Source organism: Tympanuchus pallidicinctus, unplaced genomic scaffold (assembly GCF_026119805.1).
Source record: "Tympanuchus pallidicinctus isolate F22 unplaced genomic scaffold, pur_lepc_1.0 scaffold3, whole genome shotgun sequence".
Classification (NCBI taxonomy): Eukaryota; Metazoa; Chordata; class Aves; order Galliformes; family Phasianidae; genus Tympanuchus; species Tympanuchus pallidicinctus.
In genome coordinates this window covers 92,655,236-92,679,057 of record NW_026294747.1, presented here as the reverse complement: position 1 = coordinate 92,679,057, position 23,822 = coordinate 92,655,236, and the positions used below count along the sequence as shown (strand labels likewise).

General features: G+C 39.8%; 1 protein-coding gene across 1 annotated transcript; it reads left to right on the top strand.

Annotated features, from left to right (window-relative positions):
* The first annotated feature begins 4,047 nt into the window (after positions 1-4,047).
* DAZL (deleted in azoospermia like) lies at positions 4,048-17,109 on the top strand. The gene is made up of 11 exons (XM_052695485.1): positions 4,048-4,218; positions 8,551-8,685; positions 8,950-9,041; positions 10,298-10,349; positions 11,495-11,561; positions 11,887-12,020; positions 12,548-12,625; positions 13,360-13,410; positions 14,559-14,663; positions 15,352-15,450; positions 16,204-17,109. The coding sequence occupies exons 1-11, from the start codon at positions 4,216-4,218 to the stop codon at positions 16,255-16,257; spliced, it is 870 nt and encodes a 289-aa protein (XP_052551445.1). The 5' UTR covers positions 4,048-4,215; the 3' UTR covers positions 16,258-17,109.
* The last annotated feature ends 6,713 nt before the right edge of the window (positions 17,110-23,822 follow it).

Here is a 23,822-nt window from a genome sequence, read left to right as displayed (position 1 = left end):
CATCAGTAAGAAGAAGAACTCCAGTCGCGGATGTGATCTCATGAATGAGATCAAACTAATTATCAGAAAAAAAAAATCATAGAATCATAGAATCGTTTGAGTTAGAAGGGATCCATAGAGGTCACCGAGTCTCACTGCCCTGCAGTGAACTGGGACATCACCAGCCAGATCAAGTTGCTCAGAGCTCCAGTCAGCCTGACCTTGAACGCCCCCAGGGACTCAGCCACCTCTCTGGTCAACTTATTTCAGTGCCTCACCACCCTTATCGTAAAAATCGTTTTTTTTTTTAGCCAATCTAAATCTGCCCTCTTCCAGTTTGAAAGCATTTCCCCTCGTCCTATCACAACAGACTCCGCTAAAGAGTCTGTTCCTTCTTTCTTACAGCCCCCTTTTAGATACTGAAAGCTTAAGTACTTTTTCCAAACAATGCCTGCTTACTTAGTTTACTCAGTTTACTCAGCGCCAAACTGCTCTGCATGCCCATGTATAGTTCAGAAATGGTCAGAAAAACTTTCAGGAAAGATCAAGTGTTATCAAAAACTATAAAGCTTTCTCAGCAGCCAAACACAAGGAGAAATGACAAGGAAAAAAATCACTGTGTTCTGGCTGTTTTTGCATCCATTCTTGGAGCGCTCCTGCAGGTTCTTGCAAACAAAGAGCAACTTCTGATCTGACCATACAGAGCCATCTTTAAATGTTCCTCTGTACTTGTACAATTCGTTCATATAGAATGTTTGGATTAAGAATATTTCATACCTGTACAAAACATAATGTTTTTTCACAGTCACTCCACATGCTATAGTACAAATTAAATCAGAGAGCCTTTCTTCAGCAGGAAAGTTATTCAGGTTAAATTTAATTAAATAATCAGCATTTAAATACCTAAAACTAATCACAGTGAATTGCTAGTGTTAAATATAATCTTGACCACAGAATAAACTGATGTGATGACTTCAGCACTGCCCCAGCTGAGATTATGGGTTACTCAAGTATTATGGTTTAGATGCTGAATTTTCACTGAATTATTGTGTGCCTACTGTATCAAGTTTAATTTATTATCAGGCTAATTAAAGTGTTCTAAAATATTGCAGTTTCTAGAAAAACAACCCCTTAAGGAATTCCCATGACAAGTCATTAAATTAATGTTCAAAATAATATTCTCATTTTCATCCAAGTCAAGGAGATAAAATATAACTAGAGACTGGAGAGCAGTCCCACACTAAAGGATTTGGGGGTTCTGGTTGATGACAAGTTGAATCTAAGTTAGCAGTGTACCCTGGCAGCCCAAGGGGCCAACTATACCCTGGGTTGCATCAGGCCCAGCATGGTCTGTGCATGAGGGAAGGGGCTGTGCCTCTCAGCCCTGCACTGTGCAGCCTCACCTCAAGCATTGGGTGCAGGTTTGGGTACCACAATATAAGAAGGACAGAAAGCAATTAGAAAGTGTCCAAAAGAGGGCTGCAAAGATGGGAAAGAGTCTAGAGGGCAAGATGTATGAGGAGAGGATATTCTATGTTTCTATGATTAATTTTTCATGAATTTTACACATCCAGAAATCTACTGTATTTTTTTAAGAACCTCATAAAACACAACAAAGTCTTGCACCTGGGGAGGACACCCAGCTGGAAAGTAGCTTTGCAGACAAGGATCTTGGGGTCCTGGTGGACACCAAATTGAACATGAGTCAGCACTGTGCCCTTGCTATGAAGACTAATGATATCCTGGGCTGCATTAGGCAAAACATTGTCAGCAAGTTAAGAGAGGCGATCCTTCTCCTCTAGTCAGCACTGGTGAGGTCACACCTGGAGTGCTGTATTCAGTTTCAGGCTCCCCAGTACAAGGGAGACACACTGGAGAAAGACCAACAAAGAGCTAACAAGATGATAAAGGGACTGGAGCACCACTCCTATAAGGGAAGGCTGGCAGAGCTGGGGCTTAATAGTCGAAAGAGAAGGCTCAGGGTGATCTTTTGACATGTATAAACCTGAAGAGAGAAAGAATTTGGAGTCGGGTTCTTCTCAGTGGTGGCAAGTGCCAGGACAAGAGGCAATGAGCATGAACTGGAACACAAGAGATGATGTCTGAAAATCAGAAACGCTTTTTGACTATACACGTCATGGAACACTGGCAAAGGTTACCCAGAGGCTGTGGAGTCTCCTCCCTGGAGAGACTCAAAAGCCACCTCGATATAGACCAAGGCAGCCTATTCTGGGCATCCCTACTGGACTGGGCTGAACCAGATGACCAAACTGAACCAGATGACCTCTTAAAGTTCCTTCCTACCTCAGCTGTTGTATCTACAGAAATACTGAACCCTTTTCAAGAGGATGCCTCAAAACTAGCTTGCTATCTATCTATCTATACATATTTTTTTGAAAGTAGTATTTGTAGCACTCCTTCGAAGACAGGTATCTTCCACTTAACAGCAAGCAGGAGATAACTGTTCCTTAAGAATGCTTCTAGTTAGGGCCATAATAGAGGTGTAAAGACGGCAATTGCCCTCCACTCCTCCCTCCTCCAAAACAACAACAACAACAACAACAACAAAAAAAACAACCCAACCTGGTGTCAGCTCTATTTTGGCATCATGAAACAAGCTTAGTTTCAGCAGCTATTACAAGCAGATTTACTCTTTTTGTGCTTAAGAAAAATGGTACTAATGTGTTGCCATTCTTGAAATCAAATATGAATCTATTTAATTGAAAAAGATAAGTATTTTCCTTTCACTGTTGGATTTTATTTTCAAGGTTTCAGCCATTTGAAACAAAAATGGAAAAAAGCTGATGCAGTGTTGTAGATCATCCCTTTTTTTTTTTTTTTTCCTACCCCGGTGATGAGGGTGGTGAGACGCTTGGACAGCTTGCCTAGAGGCTTTGTGTGCCCCATCATTAGAAGTGTTCCTACTTGGGTTGGTCAATGCTTTGAGCAACACGCTGTAGTGAAAGATGTCCCTGCCCATAACAAGGACGATGGACTAGAATGTTTTCAAGGGTCCTTTCCAACACAAATCATTTTTGATTCTATTAAAAGGATATTTGTTGCATGGAAACCTATGCAGATGCCTGTGTTCAGATAGTACGGTAGCCCCACTAGCTTTATCAAAATTCCTCCTATAGTGAACATAAATATAACTTTTTTATAAGAGCTTCTTCTAAACCAACTCTGCGTCCAAGTGTATCTGGTGCAGCAACCTATTCTGGATTATTAGTGTCAGCATCCAAAAAGGTGCACATGTGGTACACTTTTGAAAACGATAGGGGAATTAGACCAAATAAAGTCACGTGTGAGAAAGCAGCTTGCTTGTTATATGCACTCCAGTTGATCAGTTTAACTTCGGACTTTTTTTTCTCCTGGATCAATCAGTCTTATACCTTTGACGTTTACACAATGTTGCTAAGCTAGCACAGTCACGAGTTGATTTTGTCACAGCATCCATGAAGTTTCCTCCCCTAGAAGCGTCTGAAAATCTAGATATATTCTCAACAGAAGAAAACAGTGAGTATTCAAAACCAACTTCCAAAGGCAGTGGAAGCACCTCATTAACATCGAAAAAGAAAAGCTTCCAGAGACGTTTCCTTCTAGAAAGATCTTACCAGCCCAGTGAGAAGACAACAGGCATTACGATGTAATGGAACCAGCCTGCTCCGGAGTATCCATATAACGTCATTGTGAGAAAACATTGCTAAAATGTTCAGCTTTACCTCAAAGTGTGCAACCCTAATCAAAGCCTTCTAGGCGCATAACGCAGCTCTTCTGACAGAAAGGCGCTACCACTACGCTCTCTCAACAGCAGGGCCTCAAACAATGGCCCTACCTAATCTCCTAACAAAGGAAAAAGTTACGGCACTCTTCGCCCTTCGTCTGCAGCCCTCTCCTGAAACACACCGAGGGCTGAACTCTCCCCACACGGCCGCCGTGCGGTGCGGGCCGGACCAGGCCAGGTCAGCGGGGCGGGTGGGGCTTTCCCCGCCCCTTTCCTCGGGGTCTACTTAAGGAGAAGAGCGGCCGTCGAAAAGAGCTGCTTCTTTCACAACCCGCTCCTTCCCCTGTAAGGAAGACAAGAAGAGGGGGGGAAAAAAAAAAGAAAAAAAAAAAAAAAGAAAAAAAAAAAAAAAAAAGCGGGGTTCTTCAGCGTCTGTTTTCCCAACGCTCCTATTGTTTTAAAGGCCTCGTTTGTTTTTGAGTGTGTGGGTGCTGTCACAGCTCCGGGAAACGATGGTAAGTCGGGCGGGGGATAACGGGGGAACGGTGGTCGGACGGGTGGAGAGTGGGCTGTGAGGTGCGCTGGTCCGGGGGGGCAGCGTAGCGGCAGTGGTGGGGCGGGGACGGGGATCGCAGCAGCTGTGGCGCTGCAGCCTCACAGCGCCGTGCGGAGCCCCCGAGAATTACTGCCTTTTACAGTAGGTTCTAGAATCTTACACGTTAGGGTGTGAATTTTAGTGATACTGCGGGAAAATGATAATAAAGTAAGGCTGAGGCGTGAGTTGGTGTCGTGGTCGGAGCCGTGGCGTGAGGACTTCGAGACGTGAGACGCGTCGTGCTGCGAGCGGCCATTTTGTGACTCCGGGCACAGTCACGGCCCTTCTATCCGCCGCCTCCGATCCGCTTGGGCGCAGCGTGACGCCTTGCCCTGCTACCGTGGGCTCTCCATCAGTTCCGGCTGTCCTCAGCCTTTTGGCGTCTCCCCCCTTAGCCCTTTTTGTTAGCCCGTTTCCCGGCGCCGAGCTGTTAAGCCGCCCGAGCGGACCGTTGTCTCTTCGGAGCGCCGGCCCCACCCAGCGGTTTCCGGCAGCGCTCCGCGGTGATGCTGCCCGGCCCCGCACGTGCCCGTTCCGTGCCAAGTGCCCTTCGTCTTCGAGAATATTCTGCCTGATGTGGTCCCCGCTGGGGCGAAGCCTGGCGTCGCCGGATCCGGGTACAGTTCTGGTTGGTGCTAAACGTGTGCGGGGAAGGCAGCCGTAAAGCGTTCCTATCGAGGTGACTGTGTGCTAGTATATGAGCCGGCAGCTGAAAAGCTGAAACTGTTTGCAGGCAGCACTGCTTTAAAAGAGATTCCTTATTTTCAGCTTTCCCCCCCCCCCACTAAGAACGGTATCTGCTATTGTAAGGCTGACAGCTCAGCGGCTCGCAGGCAGCCCCGGGTAGCGGAGTTGAGCAGCGCTGCTGCGTGGCTCCCCCTGCCGCCTCCGGCCGGACGCAACGCCCCGGAGCCGCCGCCATCTTCTCCTTCCGCAGCGGCTGCCATGGCGACCGTAGGCGGGTAGCGGGCGTGAATACGGCGCTGTATGCCTCTTATTTTAAATAAACCCCGTGTGAGTTCAGGGAGGAAGCGATCCGAGACATCGGGAAGCAATGCTTCTGTGGCCAGAGGGAAAATAAAGGCTTTCTTTCCCCAGACGCAGTTGCGGGCATCACTCAGGCATTTCCACCTCTTTGTTTACCGACCCCTGCTGTAATTCAGGGGTTATTCCATTTTCCTGCCTTGAAGTCTACGCTCTGTGAAACAGTGCAAAGAGTAAATTACTTAATTCCCCTTGTGATAGGGGAAAAGGGATAGGGGGGAAGAAATTATGTAGGTTGAAAAACTGAATGAGTCTCCTCACACCTGGAAACTGGTTTTCAAAGTTGCTTTGTGAGCTGCGGAGATAGAGAAGCTCTGCTTAAGGTAGTTTTGAATGATTGGGTCAGTTTAGTTGCACTCGGTGATCCTTACGGGTCCTCTCCAGTTAAAGTTATCCTATGATTCAACTGGTGCTTCATGGTACTTCATGGTACATAATTCATCTGTTCAAGTGTAGCGTTTTTTCCAGTTTTGAGAATTGGAAACGGCTTTGGATACTGATCCAGCAGCAGTGCGGTTTGCCTGTAGTATGCACAGAAGTAAGGCAGCTTTGGATATTAAAGTGACAATAACATTTTATGCTGATAAAATAAGGGTGATGCTTTGTTGGATTTTACAGAAGTTTTCCATTGTAGTACTGAAGACTTCTAAAGTAAATTCAAAAGGAAAAAGGCGCTGTTTCATGTCTTCATACTATAACTTTTTCATCATGTTCATCAGTAGCTCCTTTTTATGTTCTGAGAAATAAGTGTATTAAAGCCTCTTAAAGCTTATTTTTGATATTGAAATGTTTGTCCCAGTGCCTAAGGAGCCTATTTGCCCTTTTAGATATTCAGTGAAGAAGGGTTAAAGAGCTGTATATTCTTTCAAAGTTTTATCCTGCAATGTTATTGTGAGAAACTAATGATGTGCTTCCATGGTAGCCAAGGCTGTTTTTTACCTGCTTGTCAGCAGTATGTGTATGCCGACCCACTTTCTTGTGCTGATTCTGGCTCTCCTGGGTGCATTTGCTGTGAGCTACTTCCTGCTTAAATTTGCCAGAGAACTTGCACAGCCGAGTGAATGCTTTCTTTGAGCTTCGGTCACTGAAACACTGAACAGAAAGAGGGAACAGACGTTAACAGGTCAGCTGTAGAGTTGGTCTCGTGTTAAAATGTTCGTTATCTGGGGGTATGATCAAATAAGTGGTCTCCAGCTCTCCTCTTATTTTCTTCTTGCTGTGATGTGCTCTCATGCTAGAGCAAGTGTTTACACAACTGTGGAATGAGCTTGGATCAGAAGCAGATGTATCTGAAAATTGCAACCATTTTTCGCTTGTGAAATGTATGGCCCTATTCCCTTTGCAGTGGGGAAAAAAATAAAAAAATAAAAAGCTGTCCTGGTACAATAAGAAGGAAGGGGGAAGACTGTTCTTTATCTGTGTACAACAGAAGTAACCTACTACACAGTTTGCAGTCGGTAGCATATAGTTGGTGAAGTAAATGAGTTACATACAAGAACGTGGTACTGGATGTGATGGAGCCATGTACTTCAAGGTCCAGCTTCATGAGATGCTGTTGAACTATGCCTCTCAGAATGGGTATTTTCCATCTCCATTTCTTCTGCATCCTCTGAATCTCAGGTGGATCTGATGCTTATCTGATAGCACAGTAAGCTGATTCTGTTGTCTAAAATAACACAATACTAATCTGGTCAAAACTTGATCTCAATGCTATTCTTTCTTAGAAACTAAGCTTAGTGTGAACTGACAGCTGTTACATCTTGTGCAGAAGAGGTGTAAGAGAAGAGATGTAGCAAATTGTCTTTGCTTTTTAGAGGTAGTCTGGTGTTAATTTGATTCAGTCATTCTGAAATCATACTAGTGGAAAGCTGAATTCTACTTTTGGCATTTCTTAATTGCTGGTTGAATCGTGCCACATGGACAGATTGGTTCTTGTAATTTTCTTACTCCCTTATTGGATGTCCAATTCGAATGAACATTGATCATTTGCTGCTGCAGTTTAAATAACTCTGTGTTAAACGTATAATTTGTTACATTGAAAAATGGGTGCTAGTGATTGTAAATTATTAGTAGGTTCCAAAGTATTAGTAACCTCAACTAAATCAAAAGATCTGCATGTCTGAAATAGGGGTAATGCCACACCAGTTGAGCTGTAAGGAAAAAGTTATTAATGTTTTGATCTGTCTTGATACAGAGAAATGAGCACTACTGAGATGGTCAAAGTAGTTTTTTTCTACAAGGTAGGTAAAGAATGGCACGTACGTAGAATCATTTATTCAGTTAAGATGAGGAACCAAAGTCTCATCTGTATGGTTGTGTATTTGTAAATATTTTTGTATAATGTTTGGAGTGTGTTTTAGAGTATGGGACACATCTTGGTGGCATCAGCAACAAGAAATGGAATTGCATGTAGTCTGTGTGAGCAAATGATTCCCTCTATAAACATTAATCCATAATCCGTTTCCTCTGATCTGAATTGAATGAGAAACTTTGAGATGTGAGTTTGGTTCAAGTCAAAAGGTGTGTGTGGAATGTGGGTGTGCAAAGCACATGTTGGCTGTGGTTACTGCATGACACCATGCAGATATGTGCAGTGCTCTGGTGCTTGCCACTCTGACACAAGTTCACAGTCATTCTTATTTCTCTTGTAGTTAAATTGACTAAAACTTATTTTCTGAAGTGCAGATAAATGGTGTGAATATTCGATCAAGATTGTGTTATCTACCTCACAGTTAAATTGTACTACAACTCTGTACCATTGTTCCAAGGAGTTTCATAAGCTTTACTCACTTGTTGAGCATTTCAGGCTTTTGATCAGGAAAATGATGGAATTTATTCACTGGATAATCAATTCACAGTAAAGAATTGAAGAATTTTTTGCTTGTATCTAAAAGGAATTGTGTAAAACTTTGAGGTGAATAATTTTGGGGCTCTCCTTGTAAGTTGGGTGGTAGCAACAATGGTTGTGAGGCTTCCAGTCAGGCAAGGCTGCTTAGTGTAGCCTACCTGGAGTCTAGATCTGAAGTCTTAGCCTCAAAGAAGGGTTGGTTCAAACTTGTCCATATGAGTGTTCCATTTGCAGTAAGTACTTCCTTTATATAACTGGAGACATGCTATTGATATTTGTGGTCTCAAACTGTATCTAGATGAAGGCTTACCTAGAAGCATATTATAATGTGACTGAGATGTTCCTGTTTAACCTTTTCAGTCTGCAAATACAGAAGCCCAGTGTGGAAGTGTCTCAGAGGATAATACCCATCTGTCAACAACCTGCCAAGGATATGTTTTACCAGAAGGAAAAATCATGCCAAATACTGTCTTTGTTGGTGGAATTGATATAAGGGTATTTATATGCTTTCAGTGTTTTTAAACTACATATTATATGCTTTAGTGGGAAAGAAATAGGAATTTTAACTTCTGGAGGGCTTTCTTAATTGAGTCTTTACTGATCTTGAAATAATGCATTGTGGTAAGAGAACTTTGAAACTGACAAATAAGATTTTCGTGGAACATTAGGAGGTGTTTTAAAGCAACAAGTACCATTCTTAAACTCAACTGTAACAGTTCACTGTGTCTGTGAAGTAGTTCAAGACTTTGTTTCTTTTAGATGAATGAAGCAGAAATTCGGAGTTACTTTGAACAGTATGGTACTGTGAAGGAAGTGAAAATAATCACTGACAGAACTGGTGTTTCCAAAGGGTGAGCAGAATGTCATTACTTACTGCTTATATGGATGTAATCCTAACATAAATGTTGTCTGTTGATCAGTAGTTGCTCGCTTACCATGCTTAAGCCTTTCAAATTAAGGTGAATTGAAGTGAAACATGTAAAACTAGACTGATCTTAAATCTGTTCAGTCTTACAGTTGAGAACAGGACAGATTTTATGTTGTTGGTGTACCTGTTGAGGGAAAATAGTGTCACTGTCACTTAACCAGTGGGAGCAAAGCATAAAACTTAGTGGATGCTTGTGGAGGCTCTTTCAGAGGTTGAAACTTGTTGACTTTTTCTGATGGCCACAGCAGTTAAGCATGAGTGTGATACCACTGATGTAACTGAGAGGGAGTAGACGTTCATTGGGGCTGTTGGACTGCAGTCTTTGATTGCTCAGGGGTAAGTTAGAGGCAACCAAACTGTTTCAGGTGGTGAGTGAAACTTAAGGGATGGTAGAAAGTTACAGAGAATTCCCATTGGGTATGTAGAAGGAACTTTGATCTATAGTGAGGAACTTAAGTGAAGATGTTTGGACTCTGCCCAGTTGAGTTCAGAGGAAGACTGGCCCAGCTTTGAAATTAGACTTGTTTTGCAAGGAAGACTTCACCTCTAAAGGTGTGCTAATTGTTTTCTGTTACTCTGAGCAGATTCTAAAAAGTATCGTTTCTTTTTCATAGGCAATGAGCTGAAAATATTGAGCTTAATGACTCTTGCCTGGTCTTTGTGGTAAATTCTAATCTGTGATTAGCAAGCATATGTTCTGATCATTGGTAAATTGCATATTCCATCGATTGACATACTCTACAGCTCTGAGTATTGTCTCCAATATTAAGGCTTAAATAAACAACAGGTACTGAGATAAATTGAAAACCTCTTTTGGGATCGCTTCCTCCAACAGTGCAATAATTCCTGTAGTTCCTCCTTTCATTCAAGCCTTTGCAATAAGTACAAAACTTAGTACATCATAATTAATGGAGCTTTTGGGTTTTGATGCTACTAATATTAACAACAGAACTCATTTGAGTAACTTTAATGGGAGAATATTGAATCTGGCATTTAATTCCTTTCATTTCACCCAGTGTGCTGTCAGCAGCAAATGCACTTTGATGCTGAATTATATATTAATGTCCTGTTAATATCAGTTAATGTTCTTTTAACTGTTTTAGTTTAAAAAGAAAAAAACTAACAGCTACCAAAAAAAATCAAAACGTAGTAGTTGAATGATATGTTTTTTCTTTTCAGGTATGGATTTGTTTCATTCCTGGACACTGTGGATGTTCAAAAAATAGTAGAAGTAAGTTCTTTGTCAAGTTGCCAGAAGAACCTTCTCTATGCAGTTGTAGGTGTGGTTAGGGGAAAACAGTCCTAAAAGAAAAAGAGTAGAACTACCCTGAAGTAAATGTGCTTAAATATTGTTGTGACTTAACCCAGTGGGTTAATGAGTACCTCATTGTATTTTAGTCACTGCACTCCTCCCCAGCCTTATGGGAAGATAATTAAAAAAAAAGAATAACCAACCCAAAAAAGCACCACAAAGTAGAGTTTGTGACTTAAGATGAAAGCTATTAACTAAGAGAATAGGAAAAGGAAAAATGGGTACCAGTTGTGATAATTGTGTGTATATATGTAACTGTTATCCTTTACATGTGTGTATATAAAAGACAAGTGATGCACAAGCAATGCTCACCACCCACCAGGTGATGCCCAGCTGGTCCCTGAGCAGTGGCAGGCTGCCTGATGAATTTCTTCCCTTTTCATACTTTTCTTGTACATGATATCATATGTTACAGAATATCCCTTTAGCAAGTTCAGGTCAGTCGTCCTGATTCTGCACCATCCCAGCTCCTTGTGTCCCCTGCAGTGCCACTGGTGGCAGGACAGGAGGAGAAGCTGGGAAAACTAAAATGGTTCCATGCAGCACTGCTCAGCAACAGCTGGAAACATCAGTATGTCTCAGTCAGTGTAGTTTTTTTCCTAAAACCAAAACAAAGCAGCATACTAGACACTGAAAGAAAGCAACCCTGTCCCAGCTGAAAAGTCAGAAACAAAATTAATGTAGTCCCGGTATTGGTGTGATTTGAAGTCTTGGGTCTTTTGGAGGATTTGGGGGAAGAAAAGTGGCTGCATACGGAGGCAGTGATAAAACAGAACAGAGATTGGCTTGGATAGTGTGCATAAAACAGAATGAAGACTGGCAGTCTGTAATTAAAGTAATTTAAGGATACAAGGTCTGTGAAGTTCCTGAGTGGATGCAGAGAGCATTACAGGAGATTGAAGGTAAAAGGCTTAGAAAGAAGGAAAAGAAGGGAGATGGAGGCTCTTTGAAACTGTATGTGAGTTGGTGATGCTGTAGTATGGAAATAAATCATGGTTTCCTGGAATTTAAACTGACCACCCACCTTACTTATTCTCCAACTTATGGAGTAACTTATTTTTCAGTCACAGATCAGTGTCCATGGTAAAAGGCTGAAACTGGGACCAGCAATTAGAAAACAACAAAACTTGTGTAAGTATATATGAAGTCAGATTATAAGTTTAGTTTTTCTGTAATTAAACAACAGTGTTCTTGCAAGTCCTTTTTTTCAGTGTAGTGTGCATGTTGCACATGATGTCAGTTCTAAAGCACAGCCTCACTGTTTGTGAGGTGTACAGTTTTGATTATAAAAATGAATGAAGATTGGGAGCACAGTAGCTGAAAATGCAGTATGGTTAAGTCACTGAGCTGAATTTAAAAGTCAAAATGTTGAAAAGTTTTTTGCATGTTGAATTCAAATATTTATGAAATACTCCTTAAAATGTTTTAATGTTGGTTTTTTTTGTCTTAAAACAAGGTTCTTATGTGCAGCCTAGACCATTAGCTTTCAATCCTCCTGCACCACAATTCCATAGTGTATGGAGTAACCAAAATACAGAGACCTACGTGCAGCCTCAAGCTGTGGTGAGCCCGCTAACTCAGTATGTACAGGTAAGGTTATTTGTGCTGCTGTTTGGGAGTTGTAGTTAAATGTTCATGAAAGTGTAAGCTATGTACACCTTCTCAAATCCGTATAAAGGTTCCAATCTCATCTTACCTGATCATTTTTGTCTTGTATTTCCCAATAAAGGTCTTAATTTAAAACTATTTAAACTCCTAACAGGCCTGAAAAATTAATTAATCATTCTTTATAAAACAAAATGCAGGAAGATGATGCACTTTTGATTTTGAAAATAAGAACTCTTGTAGGTAGAGCATTCGATTAAATAATAGTTCTTCAGTGGACTTGCTGCTTGTCATGCATCCAGATATTTACTGTGTTATTGTCTTATTGAAATAAACCACAGGCTTTAAAATCCAGTGTTTTCAAGTAGAAGTTGGCGTGTTACTCTTTTCTCCTACCAAAGCAAATCCTTGTTTTTTTTTGCTGCCTTTGTAGGGACGCTTGTGCTAGACACAGCAGATACCATAACACCTTCCTTTGAACTTGAATTAAAAAAACAACTTTTGTTTTGTAGACGTATGCATACAGTTCACCAGCTTTATTGATACAGCAGCAAGTTCCTGTAGGATATCAGCCAGCATACAACTATCAGGTATGTAATTCTTTAAGTTGGAGCAGTAGGTTGTTGGGACTTGCAGCACTACGGGTGTTTTCAGGGAGAAAGAACCTTTTAAGGAAACCTAACAGTTAAACCAGTTTCATGTCACTAGATAATGATACTGATGAAAATATTGAAAGGTGGCAACATCCATTTCAAACAAAATGATCATTTAGAGTTGTTTTGCTTATGGGAGGAAACTTTGCTCTTGTGCACTGTAAACAAAATCAACTATTTATGCAATAAACAGAACTGCTAGTCAGATTTAAAATTGTGGGATATATTCAAAGTAGAAAAGTGTTCTCTTGAGCTGTAAAAATGTACAGAAAGGTACTTAGTAGCCATTTTTGAGCTTGTAATGAAATGTGTAGGTTGTCTTTGTTCTTGCAGACTAAATGAGGTAGATTAGTAACTGTGGAAACTGAAGGTGTGAGATGTTTTGTCTGCATGGCTGCTGTGACTGCACTTGGTTCTTTTCCTAATCTTTAGCTATGTTAAATTTGGAATGAGAAAAGGTAGGAGGCCGTTGGAATTTGTGGTGGGACAGACTTTGTGCCGAGTACTGTGAGGTCCACATGAAAAAGATACCATGCTGCACTAAGAACTATAAGAAGGAAAAAATCCAGGTGTGAAGTATGGTGTGTGTATATATTGTGCCTCTTAAAGAGCAGTTATCTGTGTGGGAAATGGATAGATAAAAGCTGATTATTCTTCAATTCCTGTTTAAGGCTCCACCACAATGGATTCCTGGGGAGCAAAGAAACTATGTTATGCCTCCGGTAAGTCTGCAGGATTTACTTTGAGTTAAGTGTTTTGATACTTCAAAAAAAAAATAAAAAATCAGACTGTTGGTTAACCAGGTCTGTATGGAATCCAGTCTATGCAACTCTGTAGTTGCTGACATAAATAGTTGTTTAGGCCTTCCTTCTGATGTGTTAGTTTAGAAGTTGTATGACTGAACTAGAACTACCAGTTTTAGATTGTTAGTAGCTAGTGAATTCTGGAATTTTAATGTGGAAACAAGATTTGTTCTTCATGCAAAGCTGAAGGAAGGATAACATCTAATGCACAAGCTGTATTTTTAAGATCTGTAAAATACTACTGGTTGTTCCAGTTCTTTTGCAGACTTCTAAAAATCTTCAGAATATTTTTCCCTGCAGATAATGTTTTTAGTTCAAGAGCTCTTCTGAGCAGTTAGTGAGGTTGCTACAGACTAGGTGGCTGATGGCTTCCAAGGAGAGAACTTCTTGTGACTTCACACAAGTGACATCCACAAGAGAGGAACGTTATACAACATTTCTTTAACAGGATTGGCACTGGATCTTAAACTTGCTTCTCCTATTCCTCAGTTCAAATACTATATTTTTAGAGTGCTATTTCTATGAAGTGTTTTAAGAGCTATTATCTTTCAAGCTTGTTCCCAGCAGATGCATATAGACTCTGGAAGGTAAATGTGGGAGAGGTGAGAGTCAGAAAACAAAACTTCATGGGTATATATTGCTCTTGGCATTCATGTATTGTCTCTGATCATATTAGAAGAAAACTTTGTTATTACTTAGTTGAAATCATGTGCTCTCAGCTTTGTTTTCAAGCCTTTCTGTATTACAGGGAAGTCTGTATTTCTGTTAGTGAGGGAACGTATTTGCTAAATAATTTTGACAACAAAGCCTATGTATGGAGGACGTGTTGAGGAGCTAGCTTTCAAAAGCAATTACAGTGATGAGGGAAGACATGTATTTGAAAGTATTCTTTTTGGAAGGGGGTAGAACTGTCTTTAAAACAGGTCAGGATACAGTTATCCCCTTTTGTGAAGCTATACCAAAAGGTTAAGGCTGGCTTTGCCTCTTGGTAGGTGGGAGCGAGTGACAACATAGTTATGCATGTTCTTGTAGTGTTACTAAAATACTGCGCTGCCTTCAATATGCAGGTTTATACTTCGGTAAACTATCACTACAGTGAGGATCCAGAGTTTATACAGACGGAATGTGCTGCTCCAGAGCCCACACAGTTGTCTGGTAATAGTCCACAAAAAGTAAGCTTTCTCAGAGCATTTTTTACTGTTAGACCTGTTCCCATGTTTTTTGTGTGTGAGGGCTACATGGCTTACGTGGCTTGAAGAGGTCTCCTGACCTCTTCATCTTTTCTAGAATTAAGGTTGTAATCATCATTTCAGCCATTGTTTAATCCACTGTAATTTCTGCATGATTTCAGAAGGCTATCTTGCTTTCTTAAAGCTATTAATAGTTAGTCTGTAGTGTAGGGATGTGTACAATGTGATCACGTCAGGATGTTCTTAATCTGGTAAGAATTACTGAAGAATTACAGCTACTAAAATGGCAGATTGGGTAGCACTTCCCATCTTACTCAGGTTTATGAGTCTCAAAATGTAGATGGGTGAAATTTATTACTCTCTTATCTGCTTGCTTTTGTGGAAAGCTATCTCTATTTGGCCAGCAGTTGGTTCTGAATTCCTTTCTTTAAAGAAGACTATTGCTCTCCTGTCTGCCTCTTATGCAGCTCTGTACTGGCTTGTCGCTGATAAAAACATTTATGTTGTAAATGACAACTGGGAGCACTGAAACCAATTAACAACATTAAAGGGAAAAATTCAGGGAGAAAACTGAAAGGACTTCTGAGTGAAGTGTAAACCCTGTGACAGGCTCACTGCTAGTAATAGGGCAACTGATAGAATTATTATAGAGGCATCTCTTTTATTTCAGAAGTCTGTGGACAGGAGCATACAAACAGTAGTATCTTGTCTGTTTAATCCTGAAAACCGCCTGAGGAACAGCTTTGTATCACAAGAAGACTACTTCAGGGTATGTAGTGAAAGCAAAACTAAATCTCTGAAAGCAGCTGATCTTAACTTTGTTCATATACAGGATACCATAAAGACAAAGATTGATCTGTACTTGCTTGAGTTCTTATTTTTGTATGTGCACTGAGATGAATGGTTAGCTTTCAGTTGGTTAATACTGAAAGAAAATTGCAGAAATTGAGTTCAGTGGATTTAAGTGCATTGATAGAATGCTGCATGAGAACTGCTGAGCAGTCAGCTATTGGGTATTTAGAGCTAATCATCCCTCAGGAGCAATCTGCTGAAAGGTAAGCAGATTGCATCTTGTAAACAAGTGAACAGAGTTACATGGTTATGGTCTTTTCTCCACTTAAGTACTCACTGTGGATGTCTATCTGTACTTTAGTTAAAAAGTAAATAATTTCTGCAATAGAGTGTAGTTGGATCAATACCTGGTCATCAGTACCTGGTATTAATGGGAAGTTTTTTGCTGTGCATTCAGTCTTCAGAGAGGCCTGATTACATTCCCTTCTTTTATATTAGGGTTTCAACATTATACATAAAAGCCTGCTACTTTTTTTTTTGTTTGTTTTAAAAAGACAGATGTGAACTAGGCACCTGTACTGTGAAGCCAGAATAGAGAAGCTGTGTTTGACAGATTTAGAGAGGACTGAGTAATACAGAGAATGTCTTGAGATATTTGTGATGCTTTTGTTGCTTTGTTGCGATTGTTGTCTAGAAGCATGGCTTTTTGTTTTTTTTTCTCCTATTCCAGGAGAGGAGGGCGCATCACTTCAGAAAAGGAAGAGCAGTGCTCAAAAGTGTTTGATCAACAAAGACTTTGAAGTACATAAATGTATTACTTTGATGTTCTCACAGTTCAGTTTAGTAAGATGTGTAGTAAAAAGTGTAACCTTTTTTCAGAAAGTTGCTTCAAGTTGAAGTTTGTGTTCCTGTTTTACCTGTTCCAGTATAGCTATTTTTGCTTGAGAAGTTTGAAGTTGTAGAGTTGAAATGCTTCCAGTTTTTATTACTAGCTTGCATGCTTTTCCCACTAACTAACTGAAATGCTAATTTTAAAGAACTTATATGGGGAAGGGGAAAAGAAAAACACTCTTGGTTTGTTTGGTACATGTGGATTTTCTTCTGAGCTTTAAGGTACAGTTTGTTGCATGTTAAAATTTAGTTCTTACTAAACCACAATTTTAAGTTACTAATGTCAACCAGTTACCTCTTGCAGTTCAAAAGTTAAAGCAGTTCCTTGTCCAAGATGGAGTATTTTAAAACTGAGCTCTTAATCAGTGGAACAGAAGATGTCAAGGTGTAACTCAACTGAAGCCCCTTTTAAGTCCTGGTTCTCTTTAGATACATAATCAATGTCTTTGTTGGCTAATGACAATTTATCTGTGTGAATACTAGAATTCCTGTATGTAACTTAAGATGCAAGAATGTAATTAGTTACATTGGCTGCTCAGGGGAGTATGATTTTTTTTTTTTTTTACTGGATTAATTTTAGCAATACCTGTATCTTAAAATTGTGAGAAAATACTGCATTTAAAATATGCCTAACTTTGTGATGCAAAGTGTTAATCAAAGAATACATGTAAGCATATTTTAATAATAATTATGTAGATTTTAGTCATGTATTTTGAAACAATAAATTTTTTTATTTTGACTTAACCTTCCTGGTTTGATGACATCCTAATATAATACTTCTTAATTTTAAGCTGCTTTGAGAAAGGCCTGCAGCATAGTGTTTATTGAAGGAATTGAAGATCTGTTGCTATAAGCTTGTTGTAACTGGAATTCTTACGTAGGGTAACAACTTCTATGTTTGGGTTAGTTCCTACCTGCACTTTTGAAAGAGTAGAACTGAGAACAGCAGTCAATCTTGTGTGTGTGTTGAGTCCTAGTCTGATTTATTCTTAGTACTACCCTATCTCTCCAAATAAAAAAGGAAATAACTCCTTTGTAGATGTGTGTGTATGAATGAATGGAATGGCATGTCCTGTTTCAGATGCCTAGAAGTAGATGTCAGTGAAACATGCAATAAGAGCTGAGTTGCTACAGACCTGGATGATGGACTATAAGATACAGCATAGAAATGTCCCAGGACTGTTGCTCAGGAGTAGGAGTGTTCAAGATGAGATTATTAAATTGCAGGAGGGAGGGGAAGGGCGAGGGCTTGGGGGATAGCAATAATTGGTGCAATTCCACATAAAATTACTCAAACAATCTTCTGGCAGCATAAATTGACTTAAAGTTGTTCACTTTTTTCTCGGCTCAGACTGTTCCTTATCACTAAAGATGCTGTGTCCTTAAGTGTATTTCTGCACTATCAGTCACTATGTTTTTGTCAACCTATTGCTTTAATAGTGTTGTTCTTTTGATATACTTCCACGTTTCCAGCTTCTGTGTAAGTGGTTTTCAATCGTACACAATTAAACTCCACATACAAGTAATCTGGAGTTTTCTGATTACAAGGACCCTTTCCTTTGCAACTTTAAGTACCTAAGCAGCAGCCTATTGTAATGTTACATCTGTGATGCCAGTTTATTGATAAAGGTAATTGTTTCTTTGCAAATGCAGAATTCATTTTGGCTTAATGTTCTTGTTGGCTAAATTGCCTTGGGATGTGTTTGATTCTTTATGTTGTGCTATAAGAAAACATGATCTGCTTGTATGTAGCTTTCATTCAGGAGTCTTAACACCAAAAGAAGAGATAAAAACAGAAGATATCTAAATAAAGTGCAAATTTTATGTTTATTTGACCAAGTGTTTCTGGTAAGGCCATCTGGTGAGCAAGTTGATTGTTCAGTATGTTTGAAATGGTTGGTGCTAGATATGAGTTGTTCTTACAAGCATGCTGAGAAGGCTTAGTGAAATGCATAGCTCAGGCCTTACAAGCACCATTTATTTTCTCTTCCATTAGATCATGTTGAGCTACTTTTGTTAGCCATTTCTCACCCATAGAAAACACTATCCTTTTTTTTTTTAATTATTCCCATCTGGGAATTGTACATTTTGTGGCATATACCATTGAAAGTAACAAGTTATAACTAAGAACATCTTTAATGTTTGTTTGAAGTACCCTATAAGCGTAACACAGAAGTAGTAGGTAAATCTCTTTTGTGTTGTGTTTAGAAAGCTAAAACATCTGTTTAGTATGGCTGTAGCTGAAGGCGTTTTGAAAGTAGGTGTACAATTAGCTGCTTGCAAGTTTGTTCCTCCTGTGTTACTAAATTGAGTGGACCATGTTAATTGGGAGCTGGTAGGTATAATAGTGGGTTCTTAGGGATATGGTTTTTTTTTTTTTTTTTTTTTCTTGTGCAAGCGAAACAAATTTTGATTTGTCTCTGGCTTAACCTGGCAAGCTTAACACAGCTGTTTGTTCAGTCCCCCCTTCAGTGGGATTAGGAAGTCATGGCAGGGAAGAGGAGGGGAAGGAAGGAACTTGGGGTCAAGATAAGGGCAATTTAGTAGGGAAGAAACACAAAACAAATGACTTCCAGCTTGCTCATTCAACAGCGCTTCCTCCACCCGTCCGACTGCGCCCAGTGTCATTCAGTATGATGCCCTGTGGTGTGAAACATCCCTTTGGCCAGTTTAGGTCAGCAATGTGGCAGTGTCTCCTGGCTTCTTGTGAACCTCAAGCTTCCTTGCTGGCAGGGTGGCATGAGAAGCATCAAGTCCTGGGCTCTGTGTAAGCGCTGCTCAGCAATAAATAAAACATGGATGTTATCGTTTTCCTCCTAGATCTAAAGCCTGGCATCATACCAGCTGCAGAGAAGAAAATTAACCATGCCAGCAGAAATTGGGACATTAGAGTACGTTTTGTGTGGGATCCAAAAGCATCCAAGTTTCCTGTAACTAGTAAGGCAGCTTTTTGCATTAGTTTTGCATTAGTTGTTTAGGTAAGATAGCAAAACAGTGTTTGCAATTACTTGGTATTATTTAACTAAGGCACTTGATTATTTTATGGTCCTTTAAGTGAAATGTCCTAGTGTGCTGTTTGGTTCTGTGGCCTTTTCAAACTCTTCTCGCAAGCTTTGCCACCTGACAGAACTAGTCTTGGAATGAGACAGCCAGCCAGATGGTATTCTTGGATCTCTGTTGGAATGATAGTCTGTCTGGCACAGACAGGAATTTTCTGTCAAAATGGAAATATTTTTTTTCCTTCTAGGTATTTGTGCATTAAACTAAGATGCCAAGTTCTGTCTTACATGAAGATTATTTGATACTTGGATGCTACAAAGAAACAAAAAATGCTTCCTTAATTCCTTAAAATGTGAACCTTTTAGAGGACTTTGTGAGTGTCATCATGAAGCAATTATTTTCTCAAAGTCCACTCATCTGTAGCCTGTAGATGTCTGCAGGAAGGTGTTAGTGGACAAGTATTTCATGATAGGCGTACTGTAATTTAAAAGCTCTAGTGTCTGCCACTTCAAGTCTGAGAAAGTAATCTATTAAAAGGATTCAGATTGAAAAGAGAGGATCATTAAGTATTATCTCTACAATGAAAAAGTTTGAGTAGCTTCACAATCTAGATGGATTCTTGCTTCATACTGTATTTCATTCCTGCTCTCCAGTTTATGATGAACTTTAAACTTACGGGTTGGAGAGGAAGGGGAGAAAAGAGAGTGTGGGGGACTGAAGTATGCTTGAACTGCAACTCTTTTTAGGAGGACACAAGCTGAGTTACTCTGGGTCTTTGTTAATCCTGTGACTCTTCTGGCTTTAGCGGGATAGGATAGAAGTTTGCGCTACATGGAAAAAGCTTTGAATTTATGTGCTTGGTACTCAAAACGTTCCTCAAGCTGGTGAGAAAGCATTGTTCTTTTAGTTTACAGTTACAAGACTATTAAGTGCAGTAATGAGGAATACAGACTTTTCATTTTAAAAATACATTACTGTAAAATGTCAGAGCTAAAAATGTGGAAGTATGTATCTATATAGTATGTACCCTGTTCTAGAGCTGTCAGCATAAAGCAACAATAATGCTCTCAGAGCCTCAACATACATAATAAAGACATCTGCTGCAGAAGGTTGTGGTTTTTGTCTGCATGGTGGGTTGTACATAGCAATCTGTCCTGTACTGCTTCAGCTGGGTTGGATTCTGTAACAGAAGACAGCTCTGTAATGTTCCTGTGAGTTACCATCATTACTTGCTTATATTGTTACTTCATAAGTTGGTTGTATATGTTTTGAAGTAGTGTTTGAACTATTGAGAATGTTGCTTTCTTTTTCCCTCTGTCCCATCCAAGGTGCTGTAAGTTGAGCCTTATACTCTATGTACTGTGTATTTTAATTTTCAATGAGTAATACTTTGAATATTGCTTGGTTTTGACTGGGACGAGCTTAAGGACAAACTTAACCGAATGTTTTTTCTCACATTTATTTTGTGTGGTGCCCTTGGCACACTGAACATGTTCATTGGGTAGTCTTCTTAGGATAATTTAGGACTAGAACAGCCCTTTAAGAGGCTATTTATGCTTTTTCCTGGGAGAAGAATGATGCTTGGAAGTCGAAAATGTTTTGGCCTGTAGTAGTTAATGGCACTACTTGAGTGGGTTGGGCACATGCTTTCGCCTTTGGCTTTTGGAAGGATATAAAGATGGCTGTGACGTACCACATTACCATTACTATGTGGTTTCTGACTAATGTATGCATTTGATTACTAAGTCGCATTACTAAATCATCTTCCATCTTCTTGCACACTTACTGAGATGAAAATCTCTGCTGAAGTCACTAATGACTGGAAGAATATCCTCCTCAGAATTGCTCTGTCACTTTGTAAATCCTAACTGCTGCACTGAGCAGCTGCCTTGTGATTTAGGTAGGCTGGAAGTCTTTTATGGAAGATAATTTCCCCATAACCATTAGAGGACTCGCACCATACTGTATTAAAAGATGGCTCTGTAGTTAAGGGAAGTCAGATAGCAGTTCAGCTCTTCGTTTTCCTCCTAGTATGAGTATCTTTGGGCAAGATATATGTAGTATTGTAGACAAAGCCTTACACTGTGAATGGTTTCCCTTATTTTCCTGGCTATTGAGTTTGTTGTTTGTTACCATTATTTTGAAAAATAGCAAACTTGGTTCCTTGCAGTCCCAGAGGTTTAAAAGAAAACAAAAGCTTTCACCTTAAACAAAAGTATTCAGCTTATACATATATATATATATTATTTTATATAAATATTCACCTTATTTCTCCTATTCAGCAAACTGACATGCAGTTAAAGTTACAGCAGTAAATGTTAGGAATGCTAACTGAGGTCATTTTCACTTTCACTAAATAGAAATCTTTACGCTTGGAGTTAAGCAAACTTAATTACTGAATCTCTTCTAAGTGGGAAAATAAAGTTGTGCCAACAGATTCTTACTCATAGTATTCTTACTATAAATACAGGACTCATCTATTTTTGACAGGGAATTAAGTCTGTGGTTGTTCAACATGAATGCTGCAGTAGCTTCCATAAATCTTGACAGTAGCACCTATCTCACTGCTACGATGGGTCTTCATTGACTTAAGAGACTGAAATGATTTTTCTGCTCTTTTAGGTCTGTGGCAGTTTAATTAAAGTGTGATTTCTGCTAAGAGGTTTTTAAAGCATTTTTTTCAAAGTAAGAAAAAAATCAATAAAATCAATAGCAGTGGTGTTTCAGAAGGACTGTAGTGCAGCATTGTCTGCTAGTAAATTGTGATTTCTGTGCTGATTGGCCTTCTTTCATTGTGCTCATGGGGGATGTGGTAAAAGGGGCCAGAATGCTCAGGAATTGCAGGCCGCTAGAAAATGAGGAGGGGCTCTTCTGTTCAGTGGTTTAGACTGAAGCTTTCTGATGGATGCTGAGACAATGCTGAATTTTCTGTCAAGATAATGGAAGCCCAAGTATGGAATGCTGAATTGCTACCTGTAACTCAATTTACCTACAGTTTTTATCTACTGCACTTCTAGGCAGTTGCAAGAGACCCAGGCTTGTGCTGGGGCCTTGGTGAATTGAAATAGCAGATAAACTTTGAATGGTACATCAGCAAAGTCTTGTACATCTGGTAAGAATATTTTCTAGGCTTGCATTTATATTCAAGGCCACTAGAGAAACATTTCTTGTCTCTACTTTGCTGTTTCATTTTGAGTTGAGCAAGCGCCTGACTGCATTTGTGTGAGATCCAGGGAGGCAGGCAAGAAGGTTCGTTGGCCTCTGACAAGTTTCTTATTCATGCTTTTTCAAAGGAGTAGATCCTGTACGTGGTCAGCACAAAGCAGAGTTCCTCTGACCGTATGAGATTTGCTTATTAAGTGACTGGTGGAGCATATTCTTTAGAACAAACCAACCTTTAAAGCTGTTCTTTCAAACAGTGCTCTCAAAAATGAGACAAGTATTTTTGCACCACAAACTTTGACTACTCTTTCCTGTCTTTGAGACTGATCAGTTTTCAAGAAACTATTTATGTGGCTGTGGTGGAGCCCAATATGGCAACTGAGTTTGGGGTGCAGCTGGAGGTATGTAGGAATTGTAAAGGTAGATGAGTTCACTGTCTTTGTAGTAGCTACGTGCGTTGTGCTTTGTGATACTTTAGTGTGATCTGTGTGGATGGATGTTAGTGTTTTAGACTGCTCTAAAACCATCTAGGTTTTACTTCCATATGTTATCATCACACTGTTGGACCCAGCTGTGTATCCTTTCCCTACATTGTACCAGTTGCCATGACAGCATACAGCAGCTGACTGGTGGCAGTAACAGGCATGTGACTTCTTTGCTAGCTGTCACAATGTAATGTAGTCATCAGCCAGCAGGTGGGGCGTTAAGCTAACAAAAGCCTACCAAATACTGTAACTTAGAAATGTTTTTCTTGTGGAATACTAAGCCTGTCCTTCTCTAGTAAAAGCTGTCCATTGCAGAATGTAGTAGTTACTTCTGTAGGAGAACTCATTTGTGCATATAAAAACACAGCTGTAAGAAATGCAGCGAGAACACTTCATAGAGCAGTGACTGTCAAGTTACAATGTGATAGATTAAGGGGGAAGACTGGGTGTGACAGATTTGACATTGGTTCTGAGTGTGTGGTCAGGAGCTGGGCACTCCGTAGGGAAGTAGAGCAGGTAAGCTTAAGCCACAAATATCTGTAGCTGAAGAATTCCTGTTGATGTATTTGTAATTCTTCTCAGTTCCTCTATTAACCTGTAAAATGCTTACGAGTCAAATACTTTGCCTGAACTCTACAATATTTTGAAGGAGTATAAGAAAAAATTGGAGTTGTCCTTTGTGTTTCCAGGCACATCTAGTCTTATTATACAGTCTACAATAAGAAACAGTGTTTGCAGAGGAAAAAAAAAAAAAGACATGTAGTGAAACCTGAAAATCTTCATTTATTCTGAACATGGATGTCAGACTTCA